Here is a 24212-nt window from a genome sequence, read left to right on the forward strand (position 1 = left end):
GTTGAAATCACATACTCCTTACATCAAAGATTCAAAGCTTTTAAGCATTCAAGCTCTTCAAAGATCTCCAACAACGAACTATCTTGAATCTTTTTTGTTGTTAGATATATTTAGGCATTTTGTTTTGAGGTTTATTTCACTCATGATTATCATTGTATATAAATCTTGTATTGTAAAATAGTGACTTGTTTTCAATCTATTTGTGTTTGTAAACTCTAGGTTTATGCTATTGTGAACCAAAAAAGGTCACCTTGTTTCACAAGGGGTATGAAACGGTTGTGTTGATAGCTAGCACCGTTAAGTTAGTGGATTAAACATGAGGCTGAGAGAACGTAGTCTGGGATTAGCTGAGCTTCTATAAATTTGATGTCTTGAATTGTCTTCTTCTTCCTATCTCTTGCAATTTCTTTTGTATGTATCAAAAAGTTTTAAATCCCAATTCACACATTTTTTATGTTTTACCTTATTGGAACTCAACACTTTTTTTTTATGATGAGAAACCCTCACCCAAGCGAGAAAAACCTCGGGTGAAGCCACAACCACCTTGCCTTACGTGGCCCACCTCTGAAAGCTATGGACACACCTATGCGCCAGCGGGGTTTGATCTGGTGCCTTCATCTCAGTACCCTCACAGCCACCCAACTGGCCACACAGGTGACCCACATCCACGTGAGTTATCCCATGTGTACTGAAAAATCAAATGTGTGTGCATATTTCATGGTTAAACAATGACTCACGAGGGCTCCACTTATGTGGTTAGGAGGTGTTTCATGACATAACTAAGGCTTTGTCTGGGAGATGGTGTTGCAGTTGGAATGAGAAAGGATATGGAAATGGATATGAAATGGACGATGGGCACGTAGTTGTCAACTACATTCTTGTGGACATAGTTGAAATGGGAAGATGAAGATGAGTGGCCATCTCCACTCTAACCTCTCAAACTCTGTGCTTCTAAACAGCAGCTTTGGTAGGAGATTGAATGGATCTCCATCTCCCTCTCAAATCCAACTCCTAAACAGAGACCAAGTTGGAAAAACGTCACAGGTCACCTGAAGTGCACAATTTCCACTGCAAGGCTGAAGCTGGGTGCAGTCCCTGGTAAGCAAGGGGAGCCTAGGGTTTTTCGCTGACAACACTGTGCATGGTCAACTGATTGTACTTGTTGACAGAAAATCAATAGTTTTCGAGTCAAGATCGGGTGCAATTACATGGCACAAAATGTGTGCATTAAGCACCTGATCGCCCTCGATCAGGCCTTGGCCCCACAACTGACAGGCCCTGTCCTCAAGATGGAGGGTGATCAGGTGCTTAATGCACAAATTTTTGTACAATCATATAGCCCTTGATCTTTTAACATCTTTTTCTCCAATCAAATAATGAGCTGAAACTTAGAGCATGTTTGCTTTGGTCACAGGATGAACAACCACAGCTGAAAAAGTAGAAGCTGTGATTGTTGGTTAAGGTCAATCTTGTGACAACTTCCACAAGATTCAAGGAATAAACAAAACAATCACAGCTGGCAAACGCAATCACAATTTCTTGGGTTTCACTAATGTTGAGAAAGTATCATGGTTGTGATCTAATGTTGCAAGATCTTGAGAAAATTCAAGAATTACAGGGCATTGCACACATGCCCTTAAAATTCTTGAATTACATAGGGGTCTTCTAAGCAGGCAGCTATACAATACTAAGCACCGTGCAGAATTATGGAGAAAAGTGCTTACTTAAGTTTAAGTTGATTCAGATTTGGTATGATTACATACCTAAAGTTGCTTTTGGACTTGACATTTCGATTGATCCAGGGTCCACTGAATCACATAGGGGTAAACACAGACCACCAGACTTGAATGTTTGTCTTGTGTTAGATATTGTATTACAAGATGGGGATTATGTTTTATGGAAAGATAAACCCCTTGATTGGCAATTAGCAAATTGACATGTAATCCAGTAATTTTTGCCTATTGTAGGTAAAGGTAGGGAGCCTTAATCCCGCACCCGCACCCATGTGACAGCTCAAGATCATATTGTAAAATTCCAAATGACAGAGAAAAAGGGCAGAAAGAGTCGAGCATCCAAAACAAAAACAGAAGATATAACAAAAAGTCCACCCTGATTCAAAGCCCAAGGCATTTGAAAACAAAACTTCATTATTTATTCAAGGCATGAAAACTAAAAGTTGAAACAACTCAAAGAGTATCATGCCCTGAAAGCCCTACCGACATGCTCATGGTAAAAAGAGGTCCTTTTAGGTTTCGTATAACAGTTAATACTAGGAAACAGAATGAAGGGAAAGAACCCTCAGAAACAGTTAAAACAAGCTCAAACTGACTTCTTGATTTCTGCGGACTTTATGATATCTACAAATTCAGCCTGAAGTAAAAAAGTAGGAAGAAATAAAAAAAAATGTCAGACATAACATAGATATGAAAGGAACTATAAAATGAAGAGAAACCAATAAGATAAAAGATAATAATCCTGAAAATAACCTTCAGAGAAGCCCCGCCAACCAGAAATCCATCAATATCAGGCTGGGCTGCCAGTTCCTTGCAGTTTGCACCATTGACCGAACCTGCACTTATCATAAAGATGTGTTAGTGAAGAAACTATATGGCGGTCTTTTTGTATTTTTAGGAGATGACTGCAATTTTTCATGATGATGAAATGGTTGGCAATCATAAAAATACTCTTAATTTCTCGTATACACAAAGTCCAGTGCATAAGAAACTGTTTGGATTCAACACTGTTGGACAAATTCTGGAACGTGAAGATAGGGAGATTTAATGAAAGAGAATGTAGGATTTAAGAAAAAAACATCCAAAGCATGACATGTTATCTGGTCAAGCAATAAATCTTACTTTGTCAATGGTGAAAGCAAAGGATGAGCTTTGGGAAATGCGAAACGCCGACTATTTTCACAGGGATCAGAAACCATGAAACAAGGAAGGTTAGACTGACTGGACAGTAAAGTGAGGGCTTTTTAGACGTCCAAAATACCTCCAATATGTCTGGGCTGAAGAGAAGCAACAGCCAGGACATTGGACTCCCCAGAGAATTCAGTCCCAATTAGCAGGCATTGGTTCCAATGCACGCGGAGAACGTGGAAAATAGAACAGAGTGACTAAGCAAAAGTATTTCCCAGATAAGCTAAGATTATGAGAACTGGACACGATGAAATTAAGGGATATAGGAGCATGGAACAGTTTTTTTACCAAAGCAAGCATCACCGTTAGTAATCAACAAGGATGGAGAAGCTAGAAAATGTGTAGCGATATAGGTTGATAGAAAGAATGGCAGGCAGGCATCATGCAACCAAAGCACAAATAGACATCTAAAGCACGCCTTTCAGTAAATGTAAATAAAAACATATAGGGCACAAGCACTTAAAAACAACACTGCCATAAAACAGGAAGGCCACCTGATCACAAGACTTAATGGAAGAAAGAATTGATAACTGTTCCGAACAATTTTACCTCCGTAAATAATCCTTGTGGATGCAGCAATTTCAGAGCCAACATTTGCTGCCAGCCATTTCCTCAACTCAGAATGCACCTGGTCCCAGATAAAGGAATCAATCATCACAGTCAAGGAAACATGTTTCACAATGTTTAATTATCAGCACAAACCATAAGCATCTACAGTCAAACTAATGTTACGGGCCAAAATGACTTGTCATGCTTCTCATACAATCTAAGAATATGAAACAACTTGTACTTACACCTATGATACACGCATCTATGATAGTAATATTCATAACAATCATCCACAAGGAATGCAAGAACAATAGCGAACCAACCTAACATTTATGAATGTTGGGAAAGTAAGAATTTGAATCCAATGAGAATGCTGTGAGCTGAAAAAGTGATTCATATGATTCACTTTCACAAGCACAATTTTCACAAGTTAGGTTATCCAGCCTTATGTTTGTGAAACAACAGAAGAATCATTTTCCCAGCCCAAAAATATGTACACACACGCACGGGATCTCACAGGTGCAAGTTCATTTGACACAGTCTGACAATGCAGATGCGTTCAGCATTGTCGATTTGCAAGAGAATTGCGTCCTGGATCGTGCTTTTAATGAAAAAATAGTTTTTCTAAAATTGAGAACTTTTTTAGAGCATTTACACCATCAATTTTTTAATCATCAGAAAAACCTGCTCACACATTGGAATCAGGCAATTGAAATGTTGATCCCCCCACCAAAAGAGGTCATGTAAAATCACATTCTCTAGGATTAGATTTTACCAAACAAACAAATAAATAAATAAAAAATATGAGAAGCACGGCCAATTGTACCTACAATTGATCATAGCAAACGCGTATATGTATGTGTGTATTGTTTTTAGTACAAAGAATTTGTGTGTATATATTATTTAATATACTGTTTTTCATATGCAATATGTAAAACAGATCAAGTTAGACCCAGTTCTGAACATCATTATCTGCATGGATCCAAGTAGACCCTGATGGATACATATCATCTGCATCCAACAGTACAAGTCAGATCCTGTTCAGGACCAGAGTGGAGCTTCGACCCATTTGCACCCCTAGATGAGTGCAATTCTCTGACAAAGTGTGACTCATGGTCAGGCCCATGACTCGCTTTCTCAGCTGAGTTTCAAAATCATGAGGTTCTTACTCTCATGTTTGCATTAACATGAGAAAGTGAGCCTTTGAACTTACCAGGCCAGCATAAGTGACTTTAAAGAGCACTTTGCATGTGATGGCCAAAAGAACAATTTACTAAGGTTTGAAAACATCTGAAACTTATCAGGATCAGATTACAGCATAAAAGAGATGGAAAAAACTGAAACTTGAGACCAAGTTCATCCTGTAAAAAACTTACTTCTTGTGCCTGAGCAGGGCTTGCAACTTTTCCAGTGCCAATTGCCCAAACAGGTTCATAAGCAATTACAACATTATCCCAGTTTGATACTTTGTCTGCGAGAGAACACAAATTAATCAATTCTTCAATCAATTAACAAGAACTTTCTGGAAACAGTAGAAAGTGTGGCATAATCTGGCGTAATGAACATGGTTACACGACACAACATACCAACACTCAGAGACTGAATCAAGATGAAGCATAATTAAGCAAACAAACAGTCAAACAACTACTCCAAAATGACTCAAATCCTCCGATCAGCATTCTACAGAAACACTAACTTTACAAAGGTGAATCCAACAATGCTAGCAGACTAAAATGTCAAATGGATAAATCTCGGTTTCTTTTTATACTTTTTATTCATCTCTTTGTTTTCTCCATTGAAAGGTGACTTGGTCTTTCCTCACCAAGCTGTCAATAGAAAGGAACCATCTAAGGTTTCAATTAAATAGGTATAGGGTGAGGACATATTGCACCTAAACAATACGAAAAATTCCAACAAAATGTTAAACCGAGAAAAACTAAGAGACATTTGAATGCCCAGGTTCTCAGATCCGAGGAATCAGATAAAAGAATGCTCCCTCCTCCCCCAAGAGCATGGATCTTTGCATGGGCCCACACCACATCAGCACCACCTCACACCATCTCAGATCAGAGAATCTGAGATCCAAGCTTTCAAACATGTCCCTAAAATGAAGAGAAAAAAAGTATAATTCTAAATGTTCACCTGCAATTGCCTTAGTTTGTGCAGCAACGACTTCCAATGTGGACCCTGATTCCCTCTGTTCAAGGGTCTCTCCTACACAAGCAATCACTTTCAAGCCTTGAGAAAGTGCATATGCCACTTTATCTCCAACAAACTGAGAAAAGTGAAAAGAACAAGATGGTGAACAGGCAGAAAAACACAAAACTATATATATTAAAGATCACACACATGCATATGTACATAGTTTCATCTTAACATGCTAGAAACACTTAAAGGGAAGACAAAATCTCAGAAAATACCATTAAAGAAAGCATATCAAGCCTTTATACTTGTAGTTCCTTAAAACAATTGCACTAATGCAATCTGTTATCAAGTGAATCTAGTTCTACAGCAGCCATTCTCTCTTGGATGGCTTGAATGTAGTACATGCAGGATTAAATTCCCATTATTTGTCTGTTTATGCATGTCATACAATGCACAATATCTTTGGTGATTGTTAAAATGCATAAATAATTGAATGCACAACAAGATATACCTCGTTTGCCTCATTCAAAATGAGTCTTCTTTCAGAATGGCCAAGAATAACCCATGGAATTCCCAAATTGACGAGCATCTCCGCACTGAAACAACCACAAAGAATATACTTTATGTTTCCAAGGTAGAAGATTTGCATTTGACACATAAGAACAAAAAAGTCAAACTTTAACGCAGACCAGAGAAATGAGCACTACATGGATAAAATATTATAAACAAGGCACAAGATGCATACTCCACAAAAGGCAGCTTTTGATGATGAAGTGGAGAAAGAAAAAAAGAATAGATAAAAATCAGTACAAATATCCTGATTTTTGTCTGCCTCAGTTTTCAAGCACATCAAACAGACAACACTCTAACTCGTTAAAGGATGACCTAGGGTAATGCTTCAGCTCTGCGAATCCAGAGTATAACAATTAGAGATCAAGATCATAACAGAGTGGAAGATTTCAAATTCAATATAGGTAGGCATGTTCATGCTGCAGTTTCTTTAAGTAAAGTTATTTTATTATAGCATCACTAAAAATACTAATAATGATAATAAGATCTTTATCATCATCAAGGTTGCCACACTAGGAAGCGGGAAACGATACGGGAAGCGGAAGCGAAAAGTGATGCATTTTAAATTGTATAGGAAGCAAGAAACGAGGAATAAAAATAAATAAATATAATAATTAAATGGGAATCAAAATGAATCACAAATAAAAACTAAAATAAGTGAATAATATTAAATTTCATGATTTTTTAGTGTAAGAATTAAATTTTTAACAAAACCTAAAAATGATAACTACCAATTTAGAAAAAGCACATGGAAGTGAGTGAGAAGAGTGAGAGAAACATGAAAAGTTGAGTAAGAGAAAATATAAGAAGAATAGTTGAAGTGTGTGGAATGCATAGGAGAAGCGTGGGGGAATCGAGGTTCTCAGCAAGTTTCGGAAGCGAGGAGTAACGCACTTCCGAAGCAAGTTTCCAGGAAGCGAGCTTCCCACCTATCTAAGAAGCTTCCAGCAACTCTGATCATCATCTCCACTAGCATACATTATAGATACAATGTTGTTCTTGTATTCAAGTTTTTGTAATTTTTATGTTTATTTACTTTATAGATATCAAGCAAAATCTTTAATGCTATTTGAGATACTCTAACATAATCCTTTAAGAGTATCAAAATATATTAAAAAGATTAAAAAAAATAATCATCCACCATTCAACCTGATATAAAAGCAAAAGTAGATCCATAAACTATCAAGAAGATAAAGATCAAGCTTAGGTAGAAAGAAAATACTGCTTTCATTAAAGCTGCTTTATCTTGAGTGGAAGAAATGGATTATGCAGTAAAAAAGTGATTGCTAGAAACACAAATAAAAATTATTTCTACTAACAAGCTACAAAAAATCCAAAATAAAAAGTCTAAAGATTATTAATTAATGTTTTTTATTTTGTCAACATTACATGCTAAAAAAAAAAACTTTTTTAATTGCCCCCAGGCACTCGCATGCAGAGATCCATTCTTACAAATTTGATAATGACATATCGACAATGGTTGATAACTGTACAGTGCAGAGAATCTGCCACTCACATTGATGCAATCAGCCAATCACACACCTTAACATTAGCAGCAATAAAGAAAACTTGTCAAGTGGAACATCTTTACATGTGAAGTCACCATCCAAACAGACATTCAAAGAAAGCAAGAGAAAAATACTCTCAAAAGAAGCCATAAAGAAACCAAATGAAAATTTAGCTTCATATAGAGCATGTTTGTTTTGGTCACAACTCACAAGTAAGAAAGTAGAAACTGAAAAAGTACAGGCTGTGATTGTGAATCACGAGGTCAACCTTGTGATCTACTTTCACAAGATTCAATGCAAACGCAAGAAAAAACGATCACAGCTGGCAATCAACAGAATCACATTCGCGGTGACTACAATCATTTGGTGGTCACCAGGCCTACCTAGGTAGACCAATTGTTACACTTTATCAGCCTCATAGAAATTAACAGTCGATAAGACAACGAAGAACACTCCAAAAGTGGAACAATGTTATCAGAATATATACATCTAAACCAAGAATAATTTACAATTAATAGGCAAAGAATAAGCTAGACAATACCTGATCTCACCAGTGAAAGCACCACCTTTTCTAACCCAGCAATTTTGTGCAGCAACAGAAAAATCAGAGCGTAGAAGGCTTTTTACAAAAGGAAGGAACACAAATGGAGGGCTTACCACAACCTCTGCATGATATCAAAACTCAGCAATTAAAATCAATAATGTTATTAACTAAGTACCAAACTTCTAGGACTTAATTTTCCATTATATGCAAGAAGTAATACCAAAAATAACACAAGCAAATAATACATTGGGTTATTGCATCTGAGAATGAATGAGGGCTTCAAGATGCCAATTCATTGGACAAAACATTGACTAATCGTTAACCTATCAAGCACATAAGGAAACAAAACTACAGTATGTATACTCCTCTACGTCAAATTAAAACATAGTATGTAGTTACGTAACACTGCTATATGTCAAATTAAAAGAGAGTCCTATGAGAGTGCAATGAAGTTTTTTGGTTAAGTATGTGCATGCCTGCATGCGCATTGTCATACACACAGACAGTGGGACAAATTAAGCAATTTTGTAAAGCAAGTCTCATTAAAAATAATATGTCAGCCTCAGGTTGCCCTCAACCTCTTGTAATTCCTTGTAACAACTCAAAATGAAGCACAATCCGAAACAAAAACATTCCGAATACATACCCACAACCTCCTCTGACGGCACCTCGGCCTCATTAAGAGTGGAAACAATCTTTTTGACTTCCTCATTTGTCCCATTCTACACGGCAACAAAATAAAAACAACAATCAGCACCCAGATACAATATTTGCATCAAATAAACATTAAGACTCACAACCCACTGAGGGAACAAAGTCGAACAAAGTAAAACTCGATACGTGTGCGTAATAAAATAATACATCATTACACGTATCTCATATGACAATGTGAGCACGTTACTACAATTCATGGTTGGAAGAATAATCTACAAAAGTGACCATCAAGATAGTACTGGAGAGCGGTAATCATTGCCATCATAAAGATGAATAAGGACCATAACAAGGATGGTGATGAAGATAATAGTAGCACAGACAAGGAAAACGTAAACAATTGGCAAATCGAGTTTCTGTCCTGAGTTATCAAGCCAAGATCAACACCATGCGTGGGTCAAAATAGACCCAATAACAGCAAACCAAGCAGCCCCGACACTGCAATTTCAAACCACTGCGAGCCAATGGAGGAATCGATACATAAAGAACAAAAAAGCACCCGCTTCTAACCCAAAAGACGCACATTAAGTTAAAGGAAAATGGAAAAGAATATAGGCTACACTGGATGGCACCATGCTATCCACTAAAAACCACCTGCTTCTTACATTTTCATGATTTTTTCTTGCAGATCAAGCCCTACGGAAAAGATCTAAACGGCTTTTTCAGACGTGGCGCGTGATCAGGTTTTTTAAGAGCTACAGCAATCAACGGTCCACAACGCACCAGATTCCACGACTGGACAAAATCATGTTTTTAAATCAAAACTACAGGATCCAAAGTGCGATTCCTAATAATCTAACCGTGCCGAGCGCATCCACAGGTCCAGATCAATCATATAAAGCTCACAGGTGCGAGCCTCTACTAGAGAGTACAGTACAGTCGAGTGCAGCCAATATTTTTCCAAAGAAAATCCCTAAACCATAAGCAAATCTTAGAAATCGAGAAAAATCAACATTTCGAGAAACGCTATAAAGACAATCTCAAGTTTACACATCATCGGCAGTCCACCAACAAAACGAAACCCTAATCTCAAAATCTCAATCGATCTAAAACCCTAGAAGAAGAATTAAAAGAAACAAAAATTAAAAAATATGATCATTCCAGAGATAAAGCTAACGACCGGATCGGTAGAAACGAAATCCGAGAGATCTCATCGGAGGGAAAGAAAAAAAACCATAAATTTCGAGAAAAATATGGGATTAAAAGCAGAAACGGAGAATTCTCAGGGAGAGTGCATTACGCATTTCCAGTTGCCTCCGACGAAAAATTTACGCCCCATTTTCCTTCTTTCTTTCTTCTTCTTCTTGTCTGAAAATTGTGAGATGAGGAGAGAGGCGATCGGGTTACGTGCGTTTATAGTGCGGTGGGTCTGTGGACAAGATAAACGGTGGGTATGACGCACGGGAAATTCTTAAATGACGATAATGCCCTCAATATAAAATATCCAAAAAAATCCCCAAACTTCTTCCAACTACGAATAAGCCCCTTAAATTCGAATAAAAAGATACAAGAAGGTTAATTTCAATGGACCCCTAACCTATAGTAAGTTTAACTTTCAAATAATTTTGTTTTTCAGAAATAATTTTTTTTGATAGAATACAATCAAATAATTTTGTTTTTCAGAAAAAACTCCAAAAATAACATCATAAATAAGATTTTAAAAATCTTTAGAAACAAAGAAGACATGGTGGTGAAAACTGAAAATTATGATTTTAACAGATATTTATTATTTTCACAATATTTTATGATAAAAATGTGATAATATCTGAATATTACCTACTTTAATGACTATGTTCCAAGTCATTTATATTTCTATATCACGATTTTTAATGAAGGCCCAGGGGCCGTGGCAAAGAGTGTCCACGGTCCACCGCTTTATGCTAATTAAATAGTTGTTTGATGTTCATATGTATTTATAAAATTTGAGATCCTGTTTATAGAAATAAAAGGCATTTTGAGGGTGTTTCTGAAACGTCACCATTGCTCATGGTTTTATTCTTTGTGGTGGACACTTTCGGCCCGTTGTTTTCCAGTTGAGTTTTCCAATCAAACACATTTAAAATTTCAGAAGTGATTCCTGACAGTATTTGTGCATTTTTTTTTGTTCTATTACGTAGTCAGGGTTGAGAGTAGGGGTGTCAACGGGTCGGGTTTGATTCGAATCCAGTAGAATCAGACCTAGGCTCGATTTTTGGGTATGATATCGGGTCTGGACCCAAGTTTAATTGAACCTACCATAAAAGAAATCATACCCGGACCCGATAAAAGCTACATGAATCAGACCCGGGCCATGCCTAATAAAATAATAATTTTTATCATTTTTACATTAGAAATTTGCAGGTCTTAATAGGAACTTGGTCGTACTCGGGCCTGGTATAAAATTTTACAAACTATACCCCCATCGAACCTTCGGGTCTGAATCCGGGTCTTAATCGGGTCTTCTTAATTATCCCCATACTCGGACCCTATAGGGTTTGGTACGGTTTGGGTCCTGGTAAACCCAACCCCGTTGACACCCCTAGTTGGGAGGTAGGGGTGTCAATGGGTCGGGTTTGATTCAGGCCTGACCTGTGTCCAACCTTATAGGGTCAGGGTTTGGTGATAAATATAAAGCTTCAATTAGAATCGCGGTCGGACAAGGGTCTGATTAATATATGGACTCAGGTTTGGTTTTAGAAATTTCACACCATACCCGGGCCTGACCTATGTTCTGACTAAGATCCATAAATTTTCAATGTAAAACAGATAAAAAATATTATTTTACTAAGTATGGTCCGGGTCTGGTTCATGCAATACTTATAGGATCCGGGTATGGTTTTTCTATTGGTAGGTCCTATTGGAGTCCGGTCTAGACCTAGTATCATCATCTCAAATTAGGTCTGGGCTTGGTTTCACTTGGGTCCGAAACAAACCCGGCCCGTTGACACCCCTAGTTTGAGGTAAGGATGTAAACGGATTTGGATATAACAAAAAATGAAAACCATATATACATCTGATTATAATCGGATATCAAATTCAACTAAGAATAATAAAATTTGGTCGGATATATTATATAATTCGGTTCATTGACATCCCTAATCCGAGGGACGCAAATGGGTCAGATCATTATAGAACCAAACTCGAACCCGCACATTCTGCAATGGATCTGACTTTGAATTAGATACAAAACATCATAACTGATTCTGAATCCCAAAGTCATATGATCATGTTGTCCAATAAGAAATTAGATAAAAAGTAAAAACCGTGTTGTTATGTGTAAGATGTTCAAATGGTTTGGTCTTATCCTGGATCTGTCTTAGATCTAGGATGAAATATTTACCGAATCCAAAGTTGAATATGAAAAAGCAGGATTAAGTAAGTTTCTATCTGATCCAAAGTTGAATATGAAAAAGCAGGATTAGGTAAGTTTCTATCTGATCCAAAGATGAATTCAAATCTTATTTTAAGATCCAAATCTAAAATAGTTGTGTTGGCTTAAGGGATCCAACCTATCCCGATCCATTTTCACCCCTTTATTGGGAGGGGGGCTCAAGAGTCACAGTTTTGCCATAATTTACAACAGTGGATCTGCAATTCCCAATACTATCATCTTTCCTTGTATTTGAGTAATGTGAATATGTGATATCAACATAATATTAAGTGATAAAAAACATATCTTTAAAAAGAATTTAGAATTTATATTCTCCTTTCTTATTTGGCATGTATTTTTACATTTTTAATATTCATACATGCATGGACATTACCTAGCTTTTTCTTTCCTAGAAAAAAAAGCATTTACCATGAAAGTTTTTCTTTCCTTTTTTTTTTATATTTAGACGGAGAAACCACCTTCCAAAATCAGAGACCTAGCTACGCTGGCTTTGTCTGCCGTATTTGCGATCGTAAAACTCCATGAGCTTACCCCTTGCCCTCATAGAGTCACCACGCTTCGGCTTGTGCAAGAGGTGACGCCCATGAGATTTGAACCTAGACCGCATGCCTAGGCGCCTAAGCCCCATTCCACTAAGCCAAACACCTTTGGGGGAAACTTTTTCTTTGTTGAAAAAAAAAATTCTAATCTCTGCCATTGGTTTGCATAGGATAGGCAGCTTTCCCTAGGTGGCAGGACTTTGGTATGTAGTTTTTATTTCTTCTAGGCACTATGAAAAGCCTTATGAGCCTGTTTGGTATATTTTGGATTTGGTTTTCCCATTTCCATCCCACTGATTGGGTCCATGGTTTCTAGGGTCCAGTTTCTGACCCACCTTTGGCCTTTTGCATTTTCAGCATTTAAGATACACTTGTTTTTTTTAATGACCCACTGATTGGATTTGGCCTTTTGCATTTTCAACCCAATAGTTAGTGATTTGAGATCTGAAAGATCATGGAAGCTGTGGAATTCTGGATCCAAACTCACATTTTGCTTTTGATTCTCTTGCTTTTGTTGGAAAGTGAGCTGTAGATCCAGATATTCTGAGAATGATGCTGGCTTTCTTATGAGACTCTTTGCAGGTTTAAATAAACTCATTGACTGTCAAGATCCCAATTTTTAATGAGCAAGCTATGAGTTAGTGGTGTCAATGGGTTCAAAATTCAAACTTGAAAGTATCTAAGTAGATCCAGACTCGGATCCAACTCTAATATTCTGGTACCAAGTTCAGGTTTGGGTCCCACCAAACCTTTCAAAGGCAAAACCATATCCGTGTCCTACTATAAGGGTAACTAGATAGTAAAGTACTAGCGTTTTATACATTTTACATTGAAAAGGTGTGGAATTTCATAAACCATAAACCGTACATGCCATGCTAGAAAATGATCAAGAAGGCCTATTTTTGAAATACATAGCAATTTGACAAAATCCATTAGTCAATCCTCTAGTGAACCTCATTGTTCAAGCGTGTTTAATCGTATAGGCATTCAAAGAGTAGCGCTTGAGGTAACAAAATTTGCTAGTGTACTTGGACAATGTCAACTTGTTCTATCGTGGCTCTAGGAACTCTTTCATCTTACGTTTTAGAACATGCACAAGGAAATAGGCATTAAAAATGTCTCCTTGAAATCTTCTCAAGCGATCATCGCTGCTCCTGCAACTTTGACCTCTCGAGTGGTCTCCCACCACCTCTTGTCATCATCCTTGAGTCGATATGACCCAAAGAGAGTCTTCTTTTTCTTAGGAATGTCTAGAATATCAAAAATATGCTCGGTTCCTCTTACCCAATACCCCGCCTTCTCGGGGTCCAACCTCCCCGTGAATGCATGCAGATCCAAATCCATAAAATAATGGTAAGACACTCCCTGCAGTTGCATATGCTACGCTTGGATGGTTTGGGTCAATGTGTTAAGCACCTCCATCATAAAGTCCCTCGGCTTGGTCCAATGTTGAGGCTGACGATCACTCTGTTGATTATGACCCAAACATATCTTATACAAAAACTTTATTGTTACGTACATTTATGTACAAAGTTCTCAAAACTATAGAAGCAGTATCAAGTCCACGTCCATGAATGTTGATGAGTTGTCCATGTGTCCTCTACTGCCACATTCGCTTACTGTTGAGTGCCTGAAAAATAACATCAATCGAGGAGTGAGACAGCATGTCTTAGAGTGATCCAACTATTCAATACGAACCTCACAAGGTAGTAGCATGAGATCAAATAAGTTGAAACACCATTAGGTAAAATTTCATTTCCCAAACAAGAAGAGTCAACCATCAACTCATCAGGGGTCGACCATCAAAAGATTTCACACTAGAAAAGAAACTCAGGAAGAGTGTTTAACTGTACATATACATACTTCTTTCTTCTCATTGGTATTACCATCCTTATAATACTCATAACTAGAATTAGGGAACTCCACATCCCAATGCAGTATACAACATACAAAAAGAAACATGCATCTATGCACAAATTGGGTCCCTCATGGACCAACCAAAATCAAGTTAGTGCCTTATTGCACAAAGATTGCTTAAAATCAACCAACACTGGAACCGTAAATCCATACATAATTGTTTCAGGTTGGTTCCATCGAATCCAGAGCTTAACAACCCATACCCAAACACGAAGTACCAAGAAACTACATTTGGGTAACTCAAGAGTCTGCTCTTTATGTTCAAGAGTTGACTCTTTATGTTTAGAAGTTGCCTCCTCATCTGCAAGGGTTGACTCTTAGGAAACAAGGGTCGACCTTGGCACTGCAGCTGTAAGACCCGCAATTTTTTTTATTTATAAAAAATTTATATTGTCGAATAAAAAACCTTATTTTAGTAGAAATTGACATGCGTGTTAATTCTGGTAGTAATTATCAGCTTAGGTTTGTTATGGTACAATTAACCTTAAAAATTAATTGGTAAATGTCTTCGCATGTGTATTGAATATTCAATAAATTTTTGAGTTTTAACTAGTTGATTAATCAATTGAAATTAATTAATATTTGTGTAAAACCTTAGATTTTCTACATGATATGATTTCTCGTGTGAATTAAAGATTTTTATAAATTTTTTTTGAAAGTAAAAATAAAAATTTTATTTGGAAATAATTAATTTAGCTAAGCTAAGTTACTATATTGCAAGTTTGGAGTGGATTCGGTCGGTTGGATCCAAATAGGAATCCAAACGTTCTGACTTGGGTAGTGTCGGAACCATAGCAACTAGACCCACGATCTGAGCCTGGTGGCACACAGACCAGATCAGACCCTAGTCAATGGGAGTGTGGACGGTTCTGCCCTATCAAAAAAAATTAAAAAGAAAATCTTTTTGTACCCTGACCAGTCATGGTAAATCTGATCAGGGGCAGCTTAAAAAAAAGTATATAGATATACCCGATTAGCCGTTGGGAACTGGCCAGTGATATATCGCTACAAAAATATATATGATAGAGAAAAAAGGGATATTTGGCCATGTTTTAAACTAGCTAGTGCGAACAAAAAGGTGGCACTTAAAACCAAATCATATATAATACATATATATATATATATATCAAATTCGGTCTATGACCTTATAAAATATTTTCATAAATCAAATCCGGTTTATGACCTTGGAAAATATTTTCGTAAATCAAATCTGGTTTATGACATTGAAAAAACAAAAAAAATAAAAGGGGGGGGGTCCACTTTGAGAAAAACCTTGTCAATGTATTTGTAAACTCGGAATTACAAGAGTATACGTGCAAATATGTATATATGGTGCAAACTCAAATAAACTCCATATATATATATATATATATATATATATATATATATATATATATATATATATATATATATATATGCACCTATACCTCGAGAAGGTATACACATGCAATTAAATGTTTATGAATGTTTGAAATAGCATATGTGAGTATGTGTTTAGTTTTTCTTATATTTTTCAGTTTGATAATGACGTTATGAATGAAAAGAGCATTCGTTGGAAGTCATATGAATGATATACATGTTTTCATTATCTTGCTTAAATTTTGTGAATGGCGCACGGGACCTTCACGATGCGATAAGCACAATTGTGTGGATGTTCTTAATGTTGAACCTAATATATGTTTTATGTGAGCATTGCTTTACACATCTTTAGCTCGTGAGTGAGTTGGGGTCTATTAAGAACCCATGAGGCACATGAGGAAGTGCCATGATACATATCCACACTTGAAAATGAGTTGCATATATTGGTGAAGTATTCTTATGGGCTAAAACTACCTGAGCATATATGGGAATTGGTTGGGTGCACGTGGTGTTCTGATTGTGCCATGAGGGGGTACCTGGGCTTATGAGCCTTGTTTGGCCTTATAGAATGAGGTGTGTAGTATAATAAATGTTAATTACACACTTAACCTTAATTATGAATTTTTGGGTATTCTTTGAAAAGGGTCTATGTTATTAGATTTTTAGGATTATGGGTATTCTATAAAAAGGGTGTCTATGTAATCAGTGTTTTTATAAATCTACTTAGAGTGGTAGATGGTACAACCTTGAGTGACATTGGCCATGTAGGTTTACATGTGATGCCACTTTGTTTTGAGAGCGAGGCATTTCATTGATCTTTAGTAACTCAGAGTTAGGAAGGCCGGAGTTTTCAAATGTGTCATAGGTGATTACCCCATCTATTGTAGTAGTGTTGGATGCATCCACGTTTAGTTATGGTTGTCATTACAGAAATTTTCTCAATCACAAGCCGCTCATTTGGAACCCCTGCTCATGTTGACTCTTTAAAAAAATAATACACACCCGAAGTAACACTGGTGATTCAGTAAGGATTCAAGTACCATGAATTAGGTAATCAAGATGAAGCCAAGAATTATTTGTATAGTTTGAGAATTTTTATCATTTGTTGATTTTCAACTCGTGCAATCATATCACGGATACATGGTTGATGAATTGTGTGATTAATGTAATTGTGCATTATTATCATATCATGGATATGTTACTAAACTATGAATGCTTTTTGTTAAATTACAATATCATGAATTAGGTGATTATCCTAACTTGTAAATTTTTATGATTGTATTATTTTAACTTACATGATCGAAAGAGTTTGACCCTATTTTATGGGGACACAGGTGATGATTGATGGTGTGATGGTGCGACGTGGTGGCGTAGCTAGTGAACCAAGGCTCTAATATTTTTGTGATTCAAGGGATGTTGAGATTTAAGTTAGACTAAATTCTTTGGCTCTGCATACTTTTTGAAACTTATTTAAATTTATACATTTGTCATGTAATTGCTTTATTTTATTGCTATTGTTAAATAGATGTAAATTTGTATTCTTTGAATGTATGAAAGTCTTGTTTTCTTATGGAAAATCTCGTGTGATATAGATCTTGATCCAAGTCCTAAAAATTAAATGGATTCGGTTTTTTTTTGTGTTTTCTTTTTGTAACTTGTGCAGAATTATCAAACTTATTTCAAACCAATTTTTTGTTGTTTAACTATTTTCTCTTTTGAGGTGCATCGTACTTCTTTAAAAAAAATTAACAAATTTTTAGGTTAGAAATTTTGGGGCATTACAGCAGGAGTTGACTCCCTAAATTCAAGGGTTGAACTTCTATCCCCAAAACACATTTCAGAATCAATAAAAATGAAGTATCAACCCTTAATATGCAGGAGTCGACCCTCAGAGACAAAACAAAACACATGAAAGATTATATTAGGTTTATTAAAAACCATTTAACGGAAATCATCTCTCTTAACACATGTCAAATAAAGTATATCGTTGGGGGCTGAGTTGTGCATTTTATTGATAGTTGCCTCTACCGAAAATATTAAAATACACTTAAGGTAAATTTAATTTTCATTATACCCTTCTACCAATTTTTTCCTTTTTAGCAAACCTATTTTCAATTGTTCCATTAACAATAAAATCAAAGAACTTTTTAACAAATCTTTAACATATCTTGTTTAAAACGTTGCTTTTTTTGTTTGTGTTAGACAGTTTTTTTTGGATGAAATTTGATACCTACTTTTAAGTAAAAAGCCGAAAAAATCTAGATTGACCTAGAAGAGTAAAGTTTTTTGTTCATTTTCTCCTTTTATATATATATATATATATATATATATATATATATATATATATATATATATATATATATATATATATATAAAGTTAATATTTGCTACAATTGATTACAAATACAATCGACGTAGCAAATGAGCAAAACCCCTTTTTTGGCTTTGTTTCTCACATATATATATATATATATATATATATATATATATATATATATATATATATATATATATATATATATATATATATATATATATATATATGTGTGTGTGTGTGTTCCTTAAGCTGCCTTTTTCCTTGTATCTCATTAGGCCTCTTCAAAAATCATAGTTTTTAAGCATTTTTTCTCAAGTCTAACACCACTGTAGATGTGATTTATAGGTTTTGTTTAGTGGGAACCGGTTTTTAGATGGCCAAAATCAGACCTGTACACAGGTTTTTTTATTGATCCAAAATCAATGGCTATCAAGGTACCAATTTTTTTAAGCTTATAAAAACATGTTTTATCATCGAAAAAACATGATCTAAGAGTCTATTCTCACTAAATAAAGCATGCTAAACACTGTTCAGATCTATCATAAAATACTTAAAACCTATGGGTCCTAATATGTTCAGTTCTCATATATATATATATATATATATATATATATATATATATATATATATATATATATATATGGGTCAGTGCTAAACCCATTTGGTGCTAAACCGTGTGCTAACTATGTTTTTTGAGATTTTTTCATTTTATTTTTAAATTCTTGATTTTTATAGGAATCACCTCACCTCTTGAAGTGTTCTATTTCAGCACATGGGTGAGTTTTAGTAAAGTTCAAAAAACTCAACGGTCCAAAATCTTTGTAAATTTTCAAGGCTCCATGCATCATTTTTTTCATAAAAAACACATTAATTACATTGATTCAGGTGTGGATTCTTAGTAAATTGACCATGCCCAACCCATTTATAGGGCCAGAACCACATAAAAAGCATTGGAAAAGCTGAAAAACCTATTTATCACACAGATTATCACCAAGTAGGTTTAGCATGAAAAATTACTAATATATATATATATATATATATATATATGTAGGGGTGGCAATCGGGTCGGGTTGGCGGGTTGGCGCATACCTCAACCCGACCCGTTTATTAAACGGGTCGGCTGTGGCAAACACGAACCCGACCCGTTTAATAAACGGGTAACCCGACACACGACCCGCCAACCCATTTAATAAATGGGTTGGGTCGGGTAAACGGGTTTTCAGGTTGGCGGGTCAGGTTGGCGGGTCGGGTTGTCAGGTTGACGGATCGGGTTGGCAGGTTGGTGGGTCGGGTTGGCGGGTTGACGGGTCGGGCAGACGGGTTGGCGGGTTGACCCACCCGCCTAACCCGTTTATTAAACGGGTCAGTCGGGTTGACGGGTTGGCATACCCCCAACCCGAACCCGACCTGTTTAATAAACGGGTTACGCGGGTCGACCCGTTTATTAAACGGGTTGGCTTAAGCCCAACCCGAACCCGCCTAAGAGGCAGGTTGGCGGGTCGTATCAAAAATTGCCACCCATATATATATATATATATAGAGAGAGAGAGAGAGAGAGAGATATAGATGAATTGGATCCTGATGTCTTCCATGCTTGTCAGGGAAGATACTATGTCACACACACGTGATGGAAGATTCGCCAGCTCTCCATAGCCCATTTAAAATTTTAAAACAGACGGTGAAATTCATTCTTCAGCACAACTGTGAGGTGGATCCAGGGGAGGTTTTGAGTCTTGCATGACGTCCTCCACCAATCATTTGGACATTCAGGAATGCCCCTGGAGATCTAAAATCTTACAACACTGCCATTTTAATCCAAGATTCCTAAAATGCCCTCCGGCGACTCGGGTGCGAAACGGATCCAATATAGTCTCATACCCTATTCAAAGCCAAAATATTATTTCTGGATTCCGATCTTTAAAGCAGGATCCGATGTGTAGTCGGGTCATATTTAAATTTCTTGAATCTGATTTGTATGTGTTTTTTGTCAAATTTAATTTAGATCAACATTTCTAACTTTTTTATCTTTTTTTACCGGATCCAGCACCACGATGTATATGTAAGATCTGCAGTCAACCCTGTCTCATTGAATCTGATTTGGATCTAGGATTGGATTTGGATCTACATTGTGTATTTCATATTTACATTCAGATCTAGCATGGTCCGGCGGGCGTCTGATCCATTTGCAACCCTATTCTAAAGATGTGCAATAGACTTGCAAGATATATGTTGCATTGATGATACGTCTTGGATTTGGATCAACTTCATAAGAGTGAGAAAGTTCAAATAACGGCAGCCAAATTTTAGTGAGAAATCAATTTTTCTTAATTTGTAGTGCTTTATCAACTAAATAATTAAATTAAAAATAAGGAAAATATGTAAATAAAAGTAAATAATTTTAAAATACATAAAAATACAAGGAACCTTCTTCTGAGATGTAGTCGTTAACATCATTATATGTTCAAAATATCACAATATTCTGATTGTTTTAATATATTGACATAATACCACAATATTTTTTGTATAACTATGATTTTAGCTCAATAGTTGTGTACGTACCTTCATTAATACCAAATAGAAACCGTGTAAAATATGATACACATAAAAGATACACAAAATATAGATATAAATAATAAATACATTACAACAATCATACAAATAATAATGATAATATATTCTTTTGAATAGTCATAATGATAATATATTCTTATCATATTGATATCACGATAAAAACACAATATTTCTAACATAGGTGATATTTGGAGAATATATGGTATTGTATCTGCCAATGTTATCAGTATTGGTGGGTATCGGCTGTATCGGAAGAAAATCGATAGGCTTCACCCCTGAATCGGCTGCTTTTTAATAAATGTAAGAAAATTACTAAAAATAATTTTTTAATATTATTTTAATAGCTTTAACATGTGTCACGTTATGATTGACACATTTTATTATTTTTTGGCCAATACAAAACGATTCACTTGAGTATTGGTATCGGGCCGATACAACTGAATCGGTGGCCAAACTATTCAGGGCCGATACAGATGCTGACAACATTGGTATCAGCCTCTTATCATTAATACTTGTCTCTTAAGTTGGTTGCCAATATATCCAACCTAAAAGAGCATAACAAGCAGTAAACCATGCCACAAGGACAAAAGCAAAACTCTGGTTTTAGGGATCCTACTTCATGGGATTATAGTTCAATCCAATGTAGTCAGTATCGGTGTGAATCGGCCGATTCGTATCGTATCGTATCGTATCGACAGAAAATCGAGAATTGGGTCACTTAATCGGCCCGTCCCCCCTGTGAGATAAACTCCGGGTGGGTCCACAACTACCTTGCCTTACGTGATCTTATGAATTGATTGATCCATGTGAAGATAAACTTGTATTTGGGTCGTTTTGATCATTTGGAGGCCATAGATCTTCATGGCCCCTCAATAAGTGTAAATGCATCTGATTTGTTCATATTTACTATCTGAATTTGGAGGCCATAGATCTTCATGGGTTTTTCAGCTTCTTCGGTGCTTTTTATTTAATTAGTTCCGGTCCTATAAATGTGTTGGATATAGTCTATTTACTACGAATCCGGATCATGTGTTTTCCATGAAAAAATGATGTTTAGAGCATAAAAAAATTTACAAATATTTTGGACCATTGATTTTTTGAACTTTATAAAAACACACCCATGTATTGGAATCAAACCCTTCAAGAGCTATATGGTCAGAATTTAAAAATAAAATAAAAAAGCCCCAAAAACTATTTAGCATACGGTTTAACCCAACCTATTAATCATATATATATATATATATCCGACCCATGCTGCAGGCTGCCTGGCCCATTGCTCACCTTGTAAGCAATGCTATGGTGAGTATTGCCTGAATTTCGATAAGTTTCACCTTGAATTGGCTATTTTTTAAATAAAATGCCAAAAATACTATACATTATTTTTTTTTATTGTTTTAATATTATTTTAATGATTTTAACATGTGTTACGTTATGGTTGACACAATATTTTTTATTATCTTTAGCCGAGATCGATTCAGCTGAGTATCGGTATCGGGGCCGATACAGCTGAATCGGTAGCCCAATGATTCAGGGCCGATACCGATACTGACAACATTGTTGTAAGCTCCGGATTCGGATTCGGGTTTACTATACGTCGCAACCGCACACGACCCGTTTGCACCCCTTCCCGCGAATCATGGGCAATCTCGTGACCTGAAAAGCAGATCCGACCGTCCGTTCCGTGGCCCCCACTCCCAATCGAACGATTAACGGCCGACTTGAATTTGCGCGGAATCTGCCTTTCTTTTGAGTGGGCCCCCACTTGCCAGCGGAGTCCACTTGGGCCCACTTCGTAAGGGGCGGAGAGAGACCGCCAACTTTCGGATCAAAACTTGCTGTCCAAGCAAAAAAGAAAATTACTAAAACATCCTTAATTTTTACTGAGTTCCAAAATTACCCTACATTTTCTCTGATAAGGCGAGGGGCATGAAATTCCAGTATAAGGTTTTGTAAATGCCATAAAAAAAGGTATAAAAATGAGTTGCAAAAATTTCAACATATAGTAATACATATCCATAGGTTTAAATGTTAAATTAGGTTTTAAGTTCCATAAAATCAGATCATAAAAGTATATATATATATATGATATTTTTTTCTTTGAAATGCAATCCAAGGCTGAGATCTGGATCCAAGCCTCAAGGTCGAAATTTGACAGACATTTTTAAAAAGTTTGTTAAATATTAACTTTCTTATTTCAATTGTTTTTCTAAAAAAAAAATACACTTTTTTTTGCAGGAACTTCAAATAAAACATTGTTTTGTTTGTTTTTCTCTCAAAATTTTATTAAAAAGATGAATTTTTTAAAATAAAATTTTGCCAACTATAGCTTGGGTTTAGCTTGAGAGCAAACAAAACCATTATTAAATATGTTTATGCAAAATATAAATATAAAAAAATAAAATTATAAAAAACCTTCACCCATAACCAGATCACTTAAATGAGTCTGCTCTCCTGTGAGGTAAACCTTGAGTGGGGTCACAACACCCAAACCCTTAAAGAGCTCACCAGTTAAAGGACACCTGATTACTATCATATTCCCTAGACATAGTACCCCCAACTAGAAAGTCTTTGTATGATAGGTGTTTTGTGACTTATAGGTGTTTTGTGACTTAGCCTCAGGGAATCATACTTTGTTTTTTTCTCTCTGTTGGTAAACCTCGGGTAGTAAGGGTGTGTTTGGTTGCTTGTGGGGTGCTATGCAAATGAGATTTACTTTCTAAATCTCATGAGAATTCAAATCTCATAAAATCTTATTTGCAATGGCTTGCTTTTGGGGAAGCAGATCAGGTCATGCTGAACATGAGCATTTTTGCTCATGCGGACATCGTGGCCATTCGATTTGCATTTTAAAAAGCTCAAAAGTCAACAAAACTAAGTGGCATTCATCCAAAAAGCAAACAGACGGCCACGATGTCGGCATGAGCAAAAACGCTCATGTTCAGCATGACCTGATCTGTTTCCTGCTTTTGGAGTATTGTGTACAACTCACTCTTTAAGTTCGGCTGATTTTGAGGTATTGTACAAATGAGATTCACTTTCTTCTAAATTTCATGAGAACTTAATTCTCATACGAACAAAGGCGTACCTAGGGGGGCAGGACTGGGCCAGTCCTGCCTCCCGAAACAGTTAAATTTTTTTTTTTTAAAGCCCAGTCTTAGCCCAGCCCTTATTTCATATGAAATAAATTTGTA

The 24212-nt window shown here is 36.1% G+C and overlaps 1 protein-coding gene across 1 annotated transcript; it reads right to left on the reverse strand.

Annotated features, from left to right (window-relative positions):
• Nucleotides 1–2129: 2129 nt before the first annotated feature.
• On the reverse strand, nucleotides 2130–10297 carry LOC149828275 (triosephosphate isomerase, cytosolic). Its single transcript, XM_090017484.1, has 9 exons — nucleotides 10189–10297; nucleotides 8884–8959; nucleotides 8235–8358; nucleotides 6127–6211; nucleotides 5613–5745; nucleotides 4847–4941; nucleotides 3471–3549; nucleotides 2487–2569; nucleotides 2130–2370 (listed from the first exon to the last, which is right to left on the reverse strand). The coding sequence occupies exons 1-9, from the start codon at nucleotides 10225–10227 to the stop codon at nucleotides 2320–2322; spliced, it is 765 nt and encodes a 254-aa protein (XP_089873610.1). The 5' UTR covers nucleotides 10228–10297; the 3' UTR covers nucleotides 2130–2319.
• Between the last annotated feature and the right edge of the window lie 13915 nt (nucleotides 10298–24212).

The sequence above is a fragment of the Nuphar pumila genome, chromosome 9 (genome assembly GCF_984573655.1).
Source record: "Nuphar pumila chromosome 9, dmNupPumi1.hap1.1, whole genome shotgun sequence".
Classification (NCBI taxonomy): Eukaryota; Viridiplantae; Streptophyta; class Magnoliopsida; order Nymphaeales; family Nymphaeaceae; genus Nuphar; species Nuphar pumila.